The 15,245-nt window shown below is 44.1% G+C and overlaps 1 protein-coding gene across 6 annotated transcripts in view; it reads left to right on the top strand.

Moving 5' to 3' along the window:
* Positions 1 to 15,245, top strand: part of CELSR1 (cadherin EGF LAG seven-pass G-type receptor 1) — a 131,681-nt gene that overhangs the window by 43,724 nt on the left and 72,712 nt on the right. For all 6 annotated transcript variants that reach the window (XM_015851818.2, XM_015851809.2, XM_015851789.2 and 3 more), the window contains exon 2: positions 7,747 to 8,385. In XM_015851818.2, coding sequence (XP_015707304.1) covers positions 7,747 to 8,385 — 639 coding nt within the window. The remainder of the gene's footprint in view (positions 1 to 7,746; positions 8,386 to 15,245) is intronic.

Raw genomic sequence — 15,245 nt, 5'->3', positions numbered from 1 at the left:
TCATTATTCTGTGGATTTCTGTTGGGAAGTCCAAGTCCTTCAGGCTGCGGGAGGTGATGTTATATGCCGGATCCTGGCGGACAGGCTCTGAGGATGCTACTGGCTATTCATCTGTGCTGCTCTCCATCACTCTTCCTGTTCATCGTAAGAAAACTCTTAAAAACTCTCTTGGGAAAGAGATAAGGAGGAGCAATAAAGGCTGTGAAACCTATCCCATAAGTCACACATGTTACATCCATGCCCATGTCAGGCATCCCACCAGGGTTTAGGACTTCGGCATAAACTGAAGCAGCGTGGTGAGAGGGTGACTCTTGTCTGGGTCCTTCCTTGGGAGAAGTGTCCGTGTATCATGGTGCAGGGGGAGTAGCTGACTCCTATCAGTGACATTTAGAGCTGATACACAACTGTCTTGAAAGCTGAGCTGTAAACAGAAATGACATCAAGAAAAAGGGACCATCACCTTTTGTCATAGTTCCCTTCTTTGTTTTTGAGTCAAGATAGTAAACCTGAAATCAATCCAGCTTGAAGCTTTCCTGTGCTTTCATTGTGAGCCGCAGCGGAGCTTGTAGGAGCAGAGCAGTGAGAATCTCAAGGCAAATGGTATGTGGGAATATAGAGAAACATTTAGAAAAACAAATGTGATGAATTATGTGCTGCTGACACTGTTTGAAATGATCCCTTTGAGGCTGCTGGCACACGGTTCACGTGCAAGCACTGAGGCAGTGAAGCTGCCCCTGTTTTGGAGCCCCCTGGGTGCCCACCCCAACTCAGAATGGCTGTCATCTGTTCCTGCTTTAAACTGAGGGAGATGTGAGCTGAGCCCTGGGGAAGTCCCTGATGTAGTCAGACAGAAAACGTTTGCTGGAGCTGGAGAGAAGCGAATCTTTTGTGTGGAGCCATGGGTGGCTCTGTGGGCAGCACCTGAATGGGCACTGCCTCTTTGAAGTGGCATAGGTGATGTAAAACCACATCCCAGGGTAAGCACACTGGTCTCATGTTCCTCTATACAAGGCATATCATCTCTCCAAAAGATTGTCCTGAGTGGAGGTGAACAGCCTGTGGTCCCAGTTCTTTAAGATAATCTGTTTGAGCTCTGGGTAAGTGTGAAGCCAGGGAATGGCCACCATGGCCCAGCCCTGTGGTGAGCTGCGAGGTGTGAGCCCAGGCCGTGGGCTGGGAAACCAGCACTTGCCTCTTAGCTATGGGCATTTTAATGACAAAATGAAAATGCAAATGATATTAAAACCATTACTCTTTAAAGTTCAGAGAGGCTCAGAAATTATCACAGTCATTAGGCAGTGGTTTTGGTTATGTATGAAGTGAGATCAAGCTCTGTGCAGGGTGGTGGAGCCCCCAGCAAGTCGCTCCGTGTCCCTATCTGCTGCAGCCATCTCATGTGGGGTTTTTCATCCTAACAGGTCTGATGGGTGCCGTAATATGGGCAGTCTCTGTGGGCATTAGCATGACATGGGAACCAGCCTCTCCTGCTGCAGTTAAGAGGCCTCATCAGAGGGGGAGCGGCCTTGGGTTGGGCTCCTGGGCTGTCCCCTCCAGGGGCTGTGGATGGTGGTGGGTCCCGTTGTGCAGAGCCCAGGCAGGAGCCAGGGGTGCGAGGCCCAAGGAGTGATATAGGAGGATGCTCAGGAGAGCCAGGCATAGTCTGAGCCTCTCTGCAGCCAAAACTCAGCAGACCCAACAGGTCTTACTTCCCACCCTCTGGAAACATTCCCCCAGAATACTGTTAGTGGCCCACTATTTCAGAATTCTCAGCTTGAAGGTGCTGGTTTCAGAAAAGTTAATGGCAATTTGTACAACATTGAGCAATCCAGTCGGCATCAATCTGTTCTTAATCCCCCATGCAGCTGTTCAAGCTGCAAACTGAAATATATATATATTTTTTTCAGTATTGTATACAAAGTAGGGAAGCCTGAAGTGCATAGAGTAATGATGCCAAAATTACTATGTGTTTTTTTTTCTCCTAAGCACACAAGGAACTTGCAGCTGCTTTCTGCACATTCTCCCCTCCCACAGCTTGCCTCGTTCAGCTGTCTGACTCAGCGTGCACTGCTCACACAGTGATTGATGATCACCTTTGGGTCTCTCTGCCCATTACCCACAGGTGTCACGGGTCCCACTTGTGTCAGAATGAAGAGATGCTTCCTTGCACAGAAGAAATAAGCTACCTTAGAATGCTACAGCTTATACTTCCTCTGTTCTGATTGTATGTGCTAAAGTAGCTACATGTGAAAAATCAGAACGAATAGATAGGAAAAAAATCATGAACTCATACATAAAAGCCTGTGTGAATACCCGTATTTGCTGTCTAACATGGTATTCCAGGTGCTGTGCTCCTCTTGAAGCAGACAGCACCCACTCATTGCTGCAGACAGGGCTTTGGACTTGGCTTTACAAACCTACCTGGACTGTGATGGCACACATTGGGGTTGCTGTTTCATGCCAAGTCCTGGCAGGGTCTCACATAGGGAATCAGGCTGCAGGCCCAGTTTTAACCAAGAGCAAAACCTGTTGAAGTCGATGGAAGTCTTCTTGTTGATGCAATAGGCTTTGGAGCTGATCTTGGCCTTCCATGTCCTTCAGAGCGGTGTTTCTAATGTAAGCATTTGGCATGGTGTGAATAATAGATTATTTTTATATATCCTTTCCAATGCCCACAGCTTGCATTGGCTGTCAGTGGTCCTGAATGTGCAAAGGTGGTGCCAGCAGTCTGACATGGAGAAAGGGACAAAAGCCATAATGTGAGTTTCATGTGGAGGATTCGTTCCCATATCACTTCATCCAGTTTGTCACAAAGAAGGAATTGGCCATTGTCAGTGTTTCTGATCCCAGAGCCAGAAGCTGGAGAGTCTTGACAGAATCCATTACTGCCAGTACTATAAGCCCTGGAACTTCTCCATGAAGTGCTTCTCCATTATTTCAAAGAGTTTGTCTTATGGATGCTTATATACGTACTATTCCTAACCACAGAACAACCTTGTAGTGCCCAAACAGTGGTTTGGAAGGGACAATTTTAATACACTAACTTTTTATGCAGTTGAGGCCGTTTCCACAGTGTGAGAATACGCATGCAACAGAGAGACTCTGCATTGCAAGACTTGCAGACTGTGAGGGAAACCAGTGTTTAGTGCAGGACTACTTATGTCACTTTTATTGGTGTCTGCTGTTTTTTACTGCTGTTTGCTCAGCGGGAAGCATGTTCTGGGTTCCAGGACAGGCAGCCAAATAATTCTCTGCTGTCCCAGTGTGCTGAGCCAGTGTTGTTCACATTCTAATGTCACCTAAGCAGTGGAGAGGATGCTACAACTATGGCATCTTCATCATTAATTTGAGGTTTAGTACTGTATTCTCTAAGTAGAGAGCCAAAACACCTGAGGTCTTCCATGTATTTCATTGCCACTGCATCTTTGCCCTTTGTCGGCCATTGCCACCCATCTGTTTCTTCTCTCCTCTGGACTCACAGACTGCTCTGCATAATGCAACCTGCTGGACATTAACTCCCATATGTAAAACGTCTGCAAGCAGTGAGCAGTGGAGGTCTAATCATTAAAAGGCACGATACCAAGTGATGTTTGCTACCCATATATATGCCTGCTTCTTAGGAACTAGGAAAAGCAAGAGGTTATTTGAACCTATAGTGTGTCCTTATTCTGTGTTCTGGCTAAGGCTGTGTGGCATCTGCTATTTCCAGATGCAGTATAAAGCAGGATTAGGGTAGACTTGTGTTGGAATATCTATGAAAGAATGTCCTGATGCTGAAGTATTTATGTAAAATATACAGCTTTGATAATTAACCCTAAGACCTTTTCATAGAATAAGCCAAGAAAAGTGTTAATTGTTTTCTTTCTGCCAACTTCCAAAAACAAACAAAAAGATCCTTTCTGGCCAGGTGCTGTCGTTGCCAAATACACGTTTCAGTTAAACATTGCTGTGTTTACATTTCTAGATAATAAAATTCTTTGGTTTATGGACTGCCAGAAGATAGAAAGCGGAGATTAAAGTCTCAGATTTGATTGGGTTTGTCGTAAAGTAAATGTATCATGAAACAACAGCTATTCCATAAATTCCCACTTACTGGTGTGCTTGAGGATGGTGCTTTTGTCAGCTTTACTGTCTTCTCTTTTCTTGATAACATGCCTTCGTTAGCCCAGTATCCCACACAGGGATACAGCCAGGCAACGCACACGCTGACCTATAGGGCTGCTCCACAAGGTGCAGCATTCCCCCTGTAAGGAGGGCTGTCCCACAGCAGTGACTGAAGCCATCTTGCACCTGCCAAAACGTGATGGAGGCTGTTTAGAGCTGCATCGTCAGACCTTTGGAAAATCTCACTGTCTTAGAGCCTTTCCAGCAGAGTAACAGATGGGTTGTGCTCATAATTGGGTGTCTGCATATGGTAGGCATGTCAGACAGTGAAAGGATGTAAAGCATTACTACTCCATAAAATGCTACTTTCTGATACTGCTTTTCTCCCATTTCTGGCAGTAAACTTTTGAAACTACACTCAGAGTATTCTGGGAGCCTCAACACACACACATCATCATGTTCTTAAGACGGAATTCAATTACCAGTAAAGGACAAGGCAACGTTTCCACTTCTCTCATTGCAGTTGCTTCAGACCCTCAAAGCGAATGTTGTGTGCTGGAAGCAGAATGGATACTAATTTGGTCACATAAAACCTCAGATTGTTTCGGCTTTCCATGAATTTCTCAATGAAAAGAACGATCAAACCCAGTGATTCTGCTCTCAGACACGCTGGGGATCTGAAAGAGCTGCTTGTCCAGCAGGCTGTATAGCAGAGCCAGTCTTTTGTTGCCTATGGCACACATACTTGGCTCCTTTTTACTCTCTTTTTATTTTGATGCTTTACAACAGAGCAGGACAAAGACAAATTTACTTTTAAAGCACAACTTAATTTTGCAAGATCCATAGCTATATGTCCCTGCCCAGTTTTCTTTTGTGCTGCCTTCAGAACAACAGGGCTGTGTGGTATCTGACATGGGGCTTCTTGCAGTGATTTATTAACTGTGTCAGAATAGCTGTTGTGAATGCTGGGAAGCTCTTGTATATTGTGACAGTTGATATTGATTATGACAGTTTGTAGACCCTAGTGTGTTGTCAGACAGTGGATTGTATTTTGTCTTCTTGCTATACATACCATGGGCCGTAGATCATAGTGTTTGCTTCAAAAAAGGACCCATTGTCCAGTATGCTCATTCGTTGCTGCTATGAGAGCACTTCTGTAGGGTATTGTGCAACAAACAGCAAAATAGTTGAGGCACCCTGTGGGACAGACAATCAAATGTCAATCGCTTTAGGGAAAAAAAAATGTGATTAGTTTATTCTGCTTCTATTCTTTCAGTGGAACGACCTGTGCAGTTGTCAGAAGCGAGTAAACTGGTCTGAGTCTGTTACTTATGAATATAAAATGCATCCTGCATTGGTTGTTATGCAGAAGTCCACAGGCCATGCCAGTGGAGGAGGTTCAAAATGAGGACTGGGGCTACTGATAATTTGTAAATATTGCAGTCAGTGCATTTGGGACTTAGAATCATAGAATCATAGAATCACTCAGGTTGGAAAAGACCTTAAAGATCGTCCAGTCCAACCATAAACTAACCATACTACCCTAACAGCCCTCCACTCAGTCATGTCCCTGAGCACCACATCCAGGGATGGTGACTCCACCACCTCCCTGGGGAGCCTATTCCAGTGCTTAACAACCCTTTCTGTAAAGAGGTCTTTACAGAAGGGAAGATGCAACTTGAGGCCATTTCCCCTTGTCCTGTCACCTTTCATCATTGAGAAGAGACCAGCCCCACTCTCACTGTAAGCACCTTTCAGTTATTGGAAGAGAGCAATAAGGTCTGCCCTCAGCCTCCATCTTCCCAGACTAAACAGCCAAACTTCTCTCAGTCTCTCCTCATAGGGCACATTCTCCAAGCCCGTCACAAACCTTGTTGCCTTTCTTTGGACCTGCTCCAGCACTTCCATGTCCTTTCTATACTGAGGTGCCCAAAACTGAACACAGTACTCGATGTGAGGCCTCACCAATGCCAAGTACAGGGGCAGGATGACTTCCCTAGTCCTGCTCACCACACCATTCCTGATACAAGCCAAGATACTATTGGCCCTATTGGCCACCTGGGCACACTGCTGGCTCATATTCAGCTGACTGTCCATCAGCACACCAAGGTCCCTTTCCATCAAGCAGATTTCCAGCCTTTCCTCCCCAGGCCTGTAGGGTTACCTGGGGTTATTGTGACCAAAATGCAGGACCTGACACTTGGCCCTATTGAAACTCATGCCATTAACCTTGGCCCATCGATCCAGTCTATCCAGGTCCCTCTGTAGTGCCCTTCTCTTCTCAGGGCTTCGTGGGAGCTGAAATGTTTCTAGAATGAGGCTGAGGAATAGGAGAGAAGCACTTCTTCAAACTTGGGAGAAAGCAAAATAGGGCACGTGCACTGCTGGGATGGGCACCTCAGAAAGGTCACACCAATTAATGACCTCTTCTTACTGTTTGCTTTTAGCGAGGCAGTAGTAAAGTAGCACAGAGGAGAGAAGATTTGTCTGTTTTGCTTAAAAGTTGCTTCAGCGTGAAAAGAAAATGAATAAAAATCAACCAAAAAGCAAAGTAGGTGAGCTGAGCTTTTACAGACACCGTGACTGGGAGGGTGGAGTCAAAAGCCATTTGGTTAATTATGCTGTTATTATTTACTACATTTCTACTGTATTACTGGGGAAAAGCTACCAATAATAGGTTTGTTTTTAAGACAAAGAGAACTTGAGGTGCAGTGATGACTGTGGACAAGAAAGGAGCCATTCTGATTTTTCTGTTCTTGAAACCCCATTTAAAAGAGACCATAATGGATCATAAATATGCACTTTCAGATGATAATTGGTGGGAATATGGCCCAATAGCAGTGTGTGCTGTTCGAATTTTAACCTCACAGTGTTTTCACATTGATTCAAATGCAGTTTCTGCTGTGATTTTATATTAATGCAAAAGCCATTTCCATACACACTTTATGGTTTGATTGAAACAAATGCAGTATCATTTGTGAAAGTGTTGTTTCAGGGACACTTTGGGTCAAGCTTGGACCTGGGAGAGCTGGATTCTGTTCTTAGCACCTTTGTGGGGCTGAATGTTGGCCATTCAAAGCAGTTCATCCCTCATGGCATAATCTCATCTCCAGTTGTAGTGATTGATTTACATTATGAGATCTTTGAGAGGGAACATTTCCTATCAGAACTCAGTCTGGATTTTGTCAGGGGGTTTATAGATGCTGTTGTAATAGTAGCTGTATTTTATATCATAATAGCTGTATTTTCTTAACAAGTCCTTAATGTTAGCAAGGAGACAGAACAAAAGGGGCTTCGTTTCAGTGATGATGCACTTTCCAATTGCACGTTCACTTTGAATTTGGATTAATTCTTCCATTAATAATTGTGTTTAGTAATGAAAGAATGCTCAGCATTTTGTACATCTGTAGCACTGCTTTAAGCGTACTGAGATTTTACAGTGGCATCTCTCAGCCCGGTGTCAGGTATTAGTGCTATGCGTGTACTTTTGGATTTACTGCAGGAGGTGGATGCATTTCCCTCTCACATCCTGGCGTCCTCGCTGCCTCACAGGCCTGTTTAATTTCTCGAGGACTGCAGGAACATCCTTGTCCATGATCTGAAACCTGGCCCCTGATGTCTCTTATATTTCTCTTTTCCCTTCAGACGGCGTCCACAGCGTTACGGCTGTCTGCACCCTGCGCGTCACCATCATCACGGACGACATGCTCACCAACAGCATCACGGTGCGGCTGGAGAACATGTCTCAGGAGAGGTTCCTTTCTCCTCTCCTCGCCCTCTTTGTCGAAGGGGTGGCAACAGTGCTCTCCACCACCAAGGACGGCATCTTTGTTTTCAACATCCAGAATGACACAGATGTCAGCTCCAATATCCTGAACGTGACGTTCTCGGCTCTGCTTCCTGGTGGCATTCGCAACAAGTTCTTCCCCTCTGAGGACCTACAGGAGCAGATTTACCTCAACAGGACACTGCTGACCATGATCTCCACGCAGAGGGTGCTGCCTTTCGACGACAACATCTGCTTGCGCGAGCCCTGTGAGAACTACATGAAGTGTGTCTCCGTCCTCAAGTTCGACAGCTCGGCGCCCTTCATCAGCTCCAACACTGTCCTGTTCCGCCCCATCCACCCCATCACTGGCCTGCGGTGCCGCTGCCCCCCTGGCTTCACTGGCGACTACTGTGAGACCGAGATCGACCTGTGCTACTCCAACCCGTGCGGCAGCAATGGGCTGTGCCGCAGCCGAGAAGGGGGCTACACTTGTGAGTGCTACGAGGACTACACTGGTATGTTTTTATCTTATCTTTGGTCCATGATTTATAGGTCAGACCATCAAGCAGGCCGGCTCTGTATCGATCTGAAATTGCTGACATTCTTAGTCAAAGGGAGAATAACTCCTGACAGAGCTTTCTGGTAGAGGGAAGGCTTGTGTCACATGTCACCTCGGATAAAGTGTGCATCTCCAAGTGCACGTGGTGACAGGAACCATGCACTCCAGGTCAGGGCATGGGAACAGCAGCTGCTGAAATGATTCCCACTGCACGAATTTCATAGAATCGTTTGAGTTGGAATGGACCTTTAAAGGTCATCTAGTCCAACTCCCCTGCCATGGACAGGGGCACCTACAGATAGAGCAGGTTGCTCAGAGCCCTGTTCATCCTGATCTTCGGTGTTTCCAGGGATGGGGCATCCACCACATCTCTGGGCAACCTCTTCCAGTGCCTCACCACCCTTACTGTAAAAAATTTCATCCTTATATCCAACCTAAATCTCTCCTCTTTTAGTTTGAAACCATTTCCCCTTTGTTTTATCACATCAGACTCATCTCAGGAGTCTCTCGGCCTTCTTATAGGCCCTCTTTAGATACTGAAATCTGTGTTCAGAACAAGTTATACAAATGCATGTAACCTGGTGGGCACTGCTGAGGGGGCAGGCAGCCGCAGTGAGGTCACTAGGCCCTGGGACAGGCTAGGGACTATGATAGCTTATGGTGCCCAGAAACCACAGCAATGCACATCTATGGGAAAAGCTGCAAGTCAGCTCCAGTTTGTAAATATCCAGATGAATGCATCTTCCCAGCTTGTGTCCAGTGGCCTGTTGAGGAAAGTACTTCTCCTCATCATGGTCTTGACGGCTTATAAAGATCAAGGTGCTGCTTCTCAAATATTTCTGAGATGTTATGGAAGAGCATTAGCTGAAGGTTTTCTGGTGCTTCTGTAAAGTCAGCGGGATTATTGTAGTGTTTGAAATTGTGCAGGCATCTACACATTCTGCAGTGACATGCTGCCTGCCTGCAGCTGGTGCTGATGGCTCAGCTGTGTCTGTTGTGACCCCCACAAACGACAGCATGGCAGAGGGGACTGCTCCTAGAACTGCCTCTCACTTCTCAAGTTATAAAAAATTGAAAATATAAATTATTCAAGCCTCCATATAAAATAATTTACATGATGTGAATGCCCACAGAGCTGGATGCAGCCCTCTAGGTTGAAGGGTTTTCCTTCAGTTTGTGTGGCTGTTGGCTCAGGGCTATCATTAAAAATGCAACAGTGAAAGGAGCCAGCAATCAGTGAGCAGGGACATGGCAGCAGCACAGGAACTGGGTAGTCTCCCCAGCACAGAAGATGCTTCCTGGTACCAGAGAGGCTCAAAGTAGCCATACCTTCCTGGGTAGGGGACAGGCCTTTTGCTTGACTAGTGAAACCTTGAATCCAGTTGTGATGGCTGGGATATCTGGTCTTCACTGAACAGGGATTTTCTTAAAAGGCTTCTTTTGTGTCACACAGTGAAATACATTATAAAGTCCTTTTTCTATGCATGGAGATGATGCATGATATATGAAACATTTGACACCATTAAATAGATTTTGTGACCAATTATTACATAAATACGTTAAATGAAATTGTTGTAGTATCAATAGGAGTGGTTAGAAGTGGCAAGTTTCATTGAACAAAGATATGTATACAAATAGACCTAATTCACTCATGAGGTTTTGAAATGACATATGTTCCTGTATCAAATTTTGAGGGTCTTTTCCTGGAAATCATCAGAATAGAAAGATTAAATATACTTAAAAAAGGAAAGAGGAAAATTTTACATTAATAATACATGAATGTATTTAAAAATTAATACTGCAGTCATAACAGCCTCAGTGCATATTTAGAAGCGAAGCACCGTGTTATTCATACACAAAAAAAGGTTTTAACTTTTACTGTATTTTTAGTACATGTTTGTCATATTCAAGAGGGCCCTGGAATCCCTTGTCCTGTAAATTGGTACAAATATTGAATATCTGTTTTATTGCTGGAAACAAAAGTTTAGTATCTGCTTTGTGACTGGTTCGTGCAGCTTGGGCTCAATGTTTGTGACAACGTTCTTTCCATCATAGCTGACACACTTACCCACATGTGGTGGTCATTACTTGGTTATCTCTCAGTCCAGCGATGAGAGGTCAAAAATGTTATCAACAAGCAATCTAGTACCAGAAATATTTTATGAAGTGCTTGATCCATTATTGCGTCTTATCGATCTCCTTTAAGAAATGTGCTATTTTACATACAGTTTTTATCCCTTCTTTAAATAGTAGATCATGATCTAGTAATCAGAATACTGCATTTTCTGCTTATATATTAAATATTCCTTGTTTGCAACAAAGCAGATTTGATATCTGTTTAATACTTAAAAAACTGTCATGGTTTGGTAATGTTGCTGTCAGTATTCCACATCATAACATCATGTGCAGTATGGATCATTAAAAACATAGGTTTGGTTCAAGAGCAGCAGTGTGAGTTGACTCCCATAATGCAGGAAATGGGAATAGCAGAACAGAGTTTGGCAGACGGCATGGACAGAGAGGTGCAAAGGCTGGGAGGTGCTGTCATTACTGAAGTATTACCATGGGATTAACTCAGTGTAGTAACATACTGGTATGAGGTGCTTGTGAATCTCTGTAATAACGGTAGAGGATGAAATATTAATGATAACAGCCCTCTCTGGGAACTCTCATGTTTCAATTCCCCAATTAAGAGCTATGTAGAAAAATAATTACAAAAAAATACTAAGATCTATCATCTCTCTGGTAAGGTACACTGCAGGTTGATGATAAATCACTACACAGTCACAACCCTGCACTGAATCTATCTGCCTGGTCACCTGTTAAAAATACAGCATTTATTTCCTGTGGCAGATAATTATGTCCTAACGTAATCAGATGGAATTTCCCCCCATTTTTCCACCCTGCTTTGAAGCCCTCCATTTGTTTTGATGTAATTGTTAGTCATTTATACACGATGAAAGTTCCTCTGTCTTCAGGAGTCTTCTGTTACTTGCACGAAGGTAAGCTGAGCTCTCACAAGGTATTTTTGAAACCTGAATACTGGGTAGTTTTTGGTGAGTTGAAATTAGCTTCACTTCCTGTGATGCAAGGAGGTGAGTGGACAAGGACACACATTTCTAGACGTGTTTTTCAGGATAGTGACCTCTTTAAGTTCTGTTATTTGTGTACTGACCCATGCACAGAAGTGGACAGCGTGCACTAACAATGCTGCTATTGATGGCAGGGAGCTGCATGCCTGACCAAAGGGTTAAAGGACCTCATTTAAGCTAAACAAACACATGTAATGAACTCCAACACTGGGGAAAGCCGGCTCAGTTTTTCTGGCTACATCTTTTGTATCACCAAGTGCTGCAGAAGAAGTTGAATTCTCTTACAGGTGAGTTCTGCGTGGGCAGAGCAATGTCTGCACTGCTCAGGGGTGAACCCCTGAAGGATGGAGTATAAGTGTGATGCACACACATGGCGTGGTTGCAGTGGTAGTTCCCTACTGAGCTGTACATTCAGCCCCATCTTGGTGCTTCCAATGGGACACATCCTATCAGTTGGTTGGGATTGCTGTTGTGCCGGCAGCCCCTGCAGCAGCCATCAGTCCTGCTCAGCAGCAGCCCCAGCGTTCTCCTCTGGTCTCACTCCCAAAAAGTGAAATCAAGTTTTCACAGACCAAAAACACTTCAAAGGGGAAAAAAAACTCCTGAGATAACGAAGAGATTTAATGTTCCCACAGTTCTCCTTAACCTCCTTTGCTACCTCTCCTGTAGCATGGAGCAATTTCAAGGGAAAAAAAACTATGTAAGAGAATTTCCCATATCCTTGGCATCTCTCCTTGGATTTCACTTCAGAGAGAGGAGAAATCTTAAGTGGTCATAAATCTTCTAGTAATCAAATACAGCAATTAGAGAACTTTCATACTTTTTTTAGGCCTAATTTATTTTTGTGATACCATATTGACATATGAAGTCTTGCCGTCTAACTTCACCGCTGTGAATTCTCACCGTGTGCCATGAGAATGTAACCATAGCTGTTTTTGCAGAGCGGTCCCAAAATGCTCTATTCACGTTGTTTGGTAAGCAATCGGTGTTTGGCTCTTTGAAACAATATTTAGCAGTAAAAGTAAATGTGAAGATCTGGTTCTTTGGTATCTTAACTTATATCCATCCTTTAGATAGTAGTTTCACTGCTTGGTCTGATACTAGATTCTCATTTTTCAGGCCAGAGAGATTTATCTGGAAGAATTTCAGCTTTCAAGTACAGTAATCTGGCAGCCAGGGTAGCCGTAATGAGCGTTTTATCTTGGGTGAGAGTGTCTGAAATTCCATTCTCGGTTACACTTCTGCAGTTCCACTGAAGCCCTGCACCCATAGGTGTGTAACAGCAGAATCTTGTACAGCATATCTTAATATGAGACATTTAGCCATCTTTAAGTCTTTGGCCATGGTTTTGCCGTGGCAAAACTGAACAAAGCTTTTCGTCACAGGGCTGTGGGGCATGGCCAGCACTGTCAGACAGCTGTGACCTTTGTCTTGAGCACAAGACAGCAAGTAGTGAGCTTTGTTAGGATTCTTACTCTTTAGATTTGTTCCCTGCACAGCTCTCCTGTGACTTTTTCAACTTTCTCTGTCTCATCTGCCTGATATCTGTGTAAGGATTGCCCTCTTCTACCTCTGTTGGATAGGCAGGCATTTAATTGATGTGGACACAGTATCCCTACAGCTGGGAGCAGCTGGATTTGGAGCAGCTTCTCTCATCTCCTAGTCCCTCGTCCCTTCCAAACGCCAAGCTCACAGTGCTCGGTCATCTGGCAGGGACCCTGGAAGTGGTGCAGGGGATACTCCAGAAACAAGAGCTTAACTCCTCCAAACATTTTGCAGAGCAGGTCTGGTGAAAAAGCTGGAAAAGCCTATCTTTTCATCTTCTGATGATCCTTACAGCTCAGCTATGTACTCTGAGACATCGCATCTTATAAATCTTACTACAGTGCTTTGAAGTTTCCCCATGTGACCATCGCATTTGCCCATGCCAAAGAGCAGTGAACCCCAGATGTTGTCTCATGAGCTGACTTAATATCTAAACATATGAAGAACTTACACAACCTATTCTTTGCAATTAGCCATGGATAATAAGTCTTCCATTGGGTATTACGCAGTGCACGCTGCATTTGAAGAACACAGCAGGCTATTGCGGTAGTTACTTTTCTTAATACCTTTTTAGTGTAATGTGAATTTTGCATCATGGTTTCCTGAAAATAACTATTGGCTTGGGATATTCAGATTAAGATGTATCAGCAGGCAGGTTCCTTACTGTTGGGTACAAATGTTAAAAAACTCTGAATTGAGTTCATTACAAGCCATACCTGTACAAAACTCTTTTCATCTAAGGATTGCTATGAGCTCTGCAAAAGCTACCGCTGACAGAGGAAGCCTCTAAGACACCACTTTGAGAAAGAATGGTGTTGTCTCTCTCACCAAAGCGGTGAAATGAAGCTCAGCATCTTCTAGGTTACTTAAACCATCAGTGGCAAAATCCAGAGCAGCATAGGCAGCTCCTGGTGCTGATGGCTGGAATCTTTGTGGAGGTTCACAGCAGTCCCAGAAGAGGCTCCCAGTTCTGTCAGTGGATTTTCTCTGACAGGTATTTCCTTCAGCTAATCTTCCACCTCTGCTCACTTGTCGGGATGAGAGAAGCCTTTTCTAATTGGATTACTGCGGTGTATTTGTTGGGAGTTCTCTAACTGTGTAAATGGCCTGAAGCCTTAATATCAATCTGCTCTGTCTTCTCCTGGAGCCCGGAAAAGAGTTTTATCACCTCACCCTGATGTGTTTCAACTGGCTTCTGTTTGAGGTTTCCGAGGTTCCCTGGCTATGCATAACCTTCCCTTGCCCCCATTCCAATGGCAGCATGGAAAGGGTTTGGCCCAGCTGGGGTCTCTTCTGGAGCCTCACAGCTTCTCTTCCTCACCTGTGGAAATGTTTGCATTTGATCAGAGCCCTTTGCTGTCATTTGGAATCCTATATATGGACTTAATGCATTGTTTGTTCTTTTTTATGATGGTCTGATAAGGCTCCTGGTCTTAGCAGGCATTTTCATAGGAAGGTGGAAAGTAATTACACAAAGTAGAGATATTTAATATTGTAATTTTGCAAGCGCATGTAAAACCTGTGCTTACTGATGAGGCTCAATTCACACGCACCACCATAACTGTGAACATCTGTGCTAAAGAACATGGATCTGAGAGAAACTTTGTACATTTAGTGAGGTTTAATTAACTTATTTTAATTAGCAGTGCATTAAACTGTTACAAACATTTCTGTGAGCATAGTTTACAGTTGTGCATTTTAAAATATATCTTAGTCAGGCTGTGTGTAATGCATGTTTTTTTATCATAGTTTTTTAATGAGCATTTTTAGGACCAAGTTTTAAAAGCAAAATTCCAGGAAGGTGAGAATTAAATATTTGGGATCTTCTAAAACAGAGAAAAAAAATGAAAGAAAATTAAGTTCAGAGGAAAACATAACGGGCCCCCTTTTTTCCTGTTTAGAAATACAAAACTGGGAAGCAAAAGCGAACAGAGAGTAAGACTGAATTGGGAAGGCCATTTGTAGTTGCAGCGTTAGCCATTTCACTTTTCATCAGTCAATAAAGAGCAGGAAGGTGAGCGCAGAGCCGGCAGGAAGGATGGTTGGGCGCAGAGACCGGCGTATGGGGGTGGTGTCCTGTTAGGGAGGAAAAAAGTGAAGCTTCTTGTCTGCCAGTTCTTTGTGTTACAATGACTGAAGGTTTCGACAGTTGAGCGCCAGACTGAGGCACTTGGCCTTG

This window comes from Coturnix japonica, chromosome 1 (genome assembly GCF_001577835.2).
Source record: "Coturnix japonica isolate 7356 chromosome 1, Coturnix japonica 2.1, whole genome shotgun sequence".
Taxonomy (NCBI): domain Eukaryota; kingdom Metazoa; phylum Chordata; class Aves; order Galliformes; family Phasianidae; genus Coturnix; species Coturnix japonica.
This window is presented reverse-complemented; position numbering and strand designations above follow the sequence as displayed.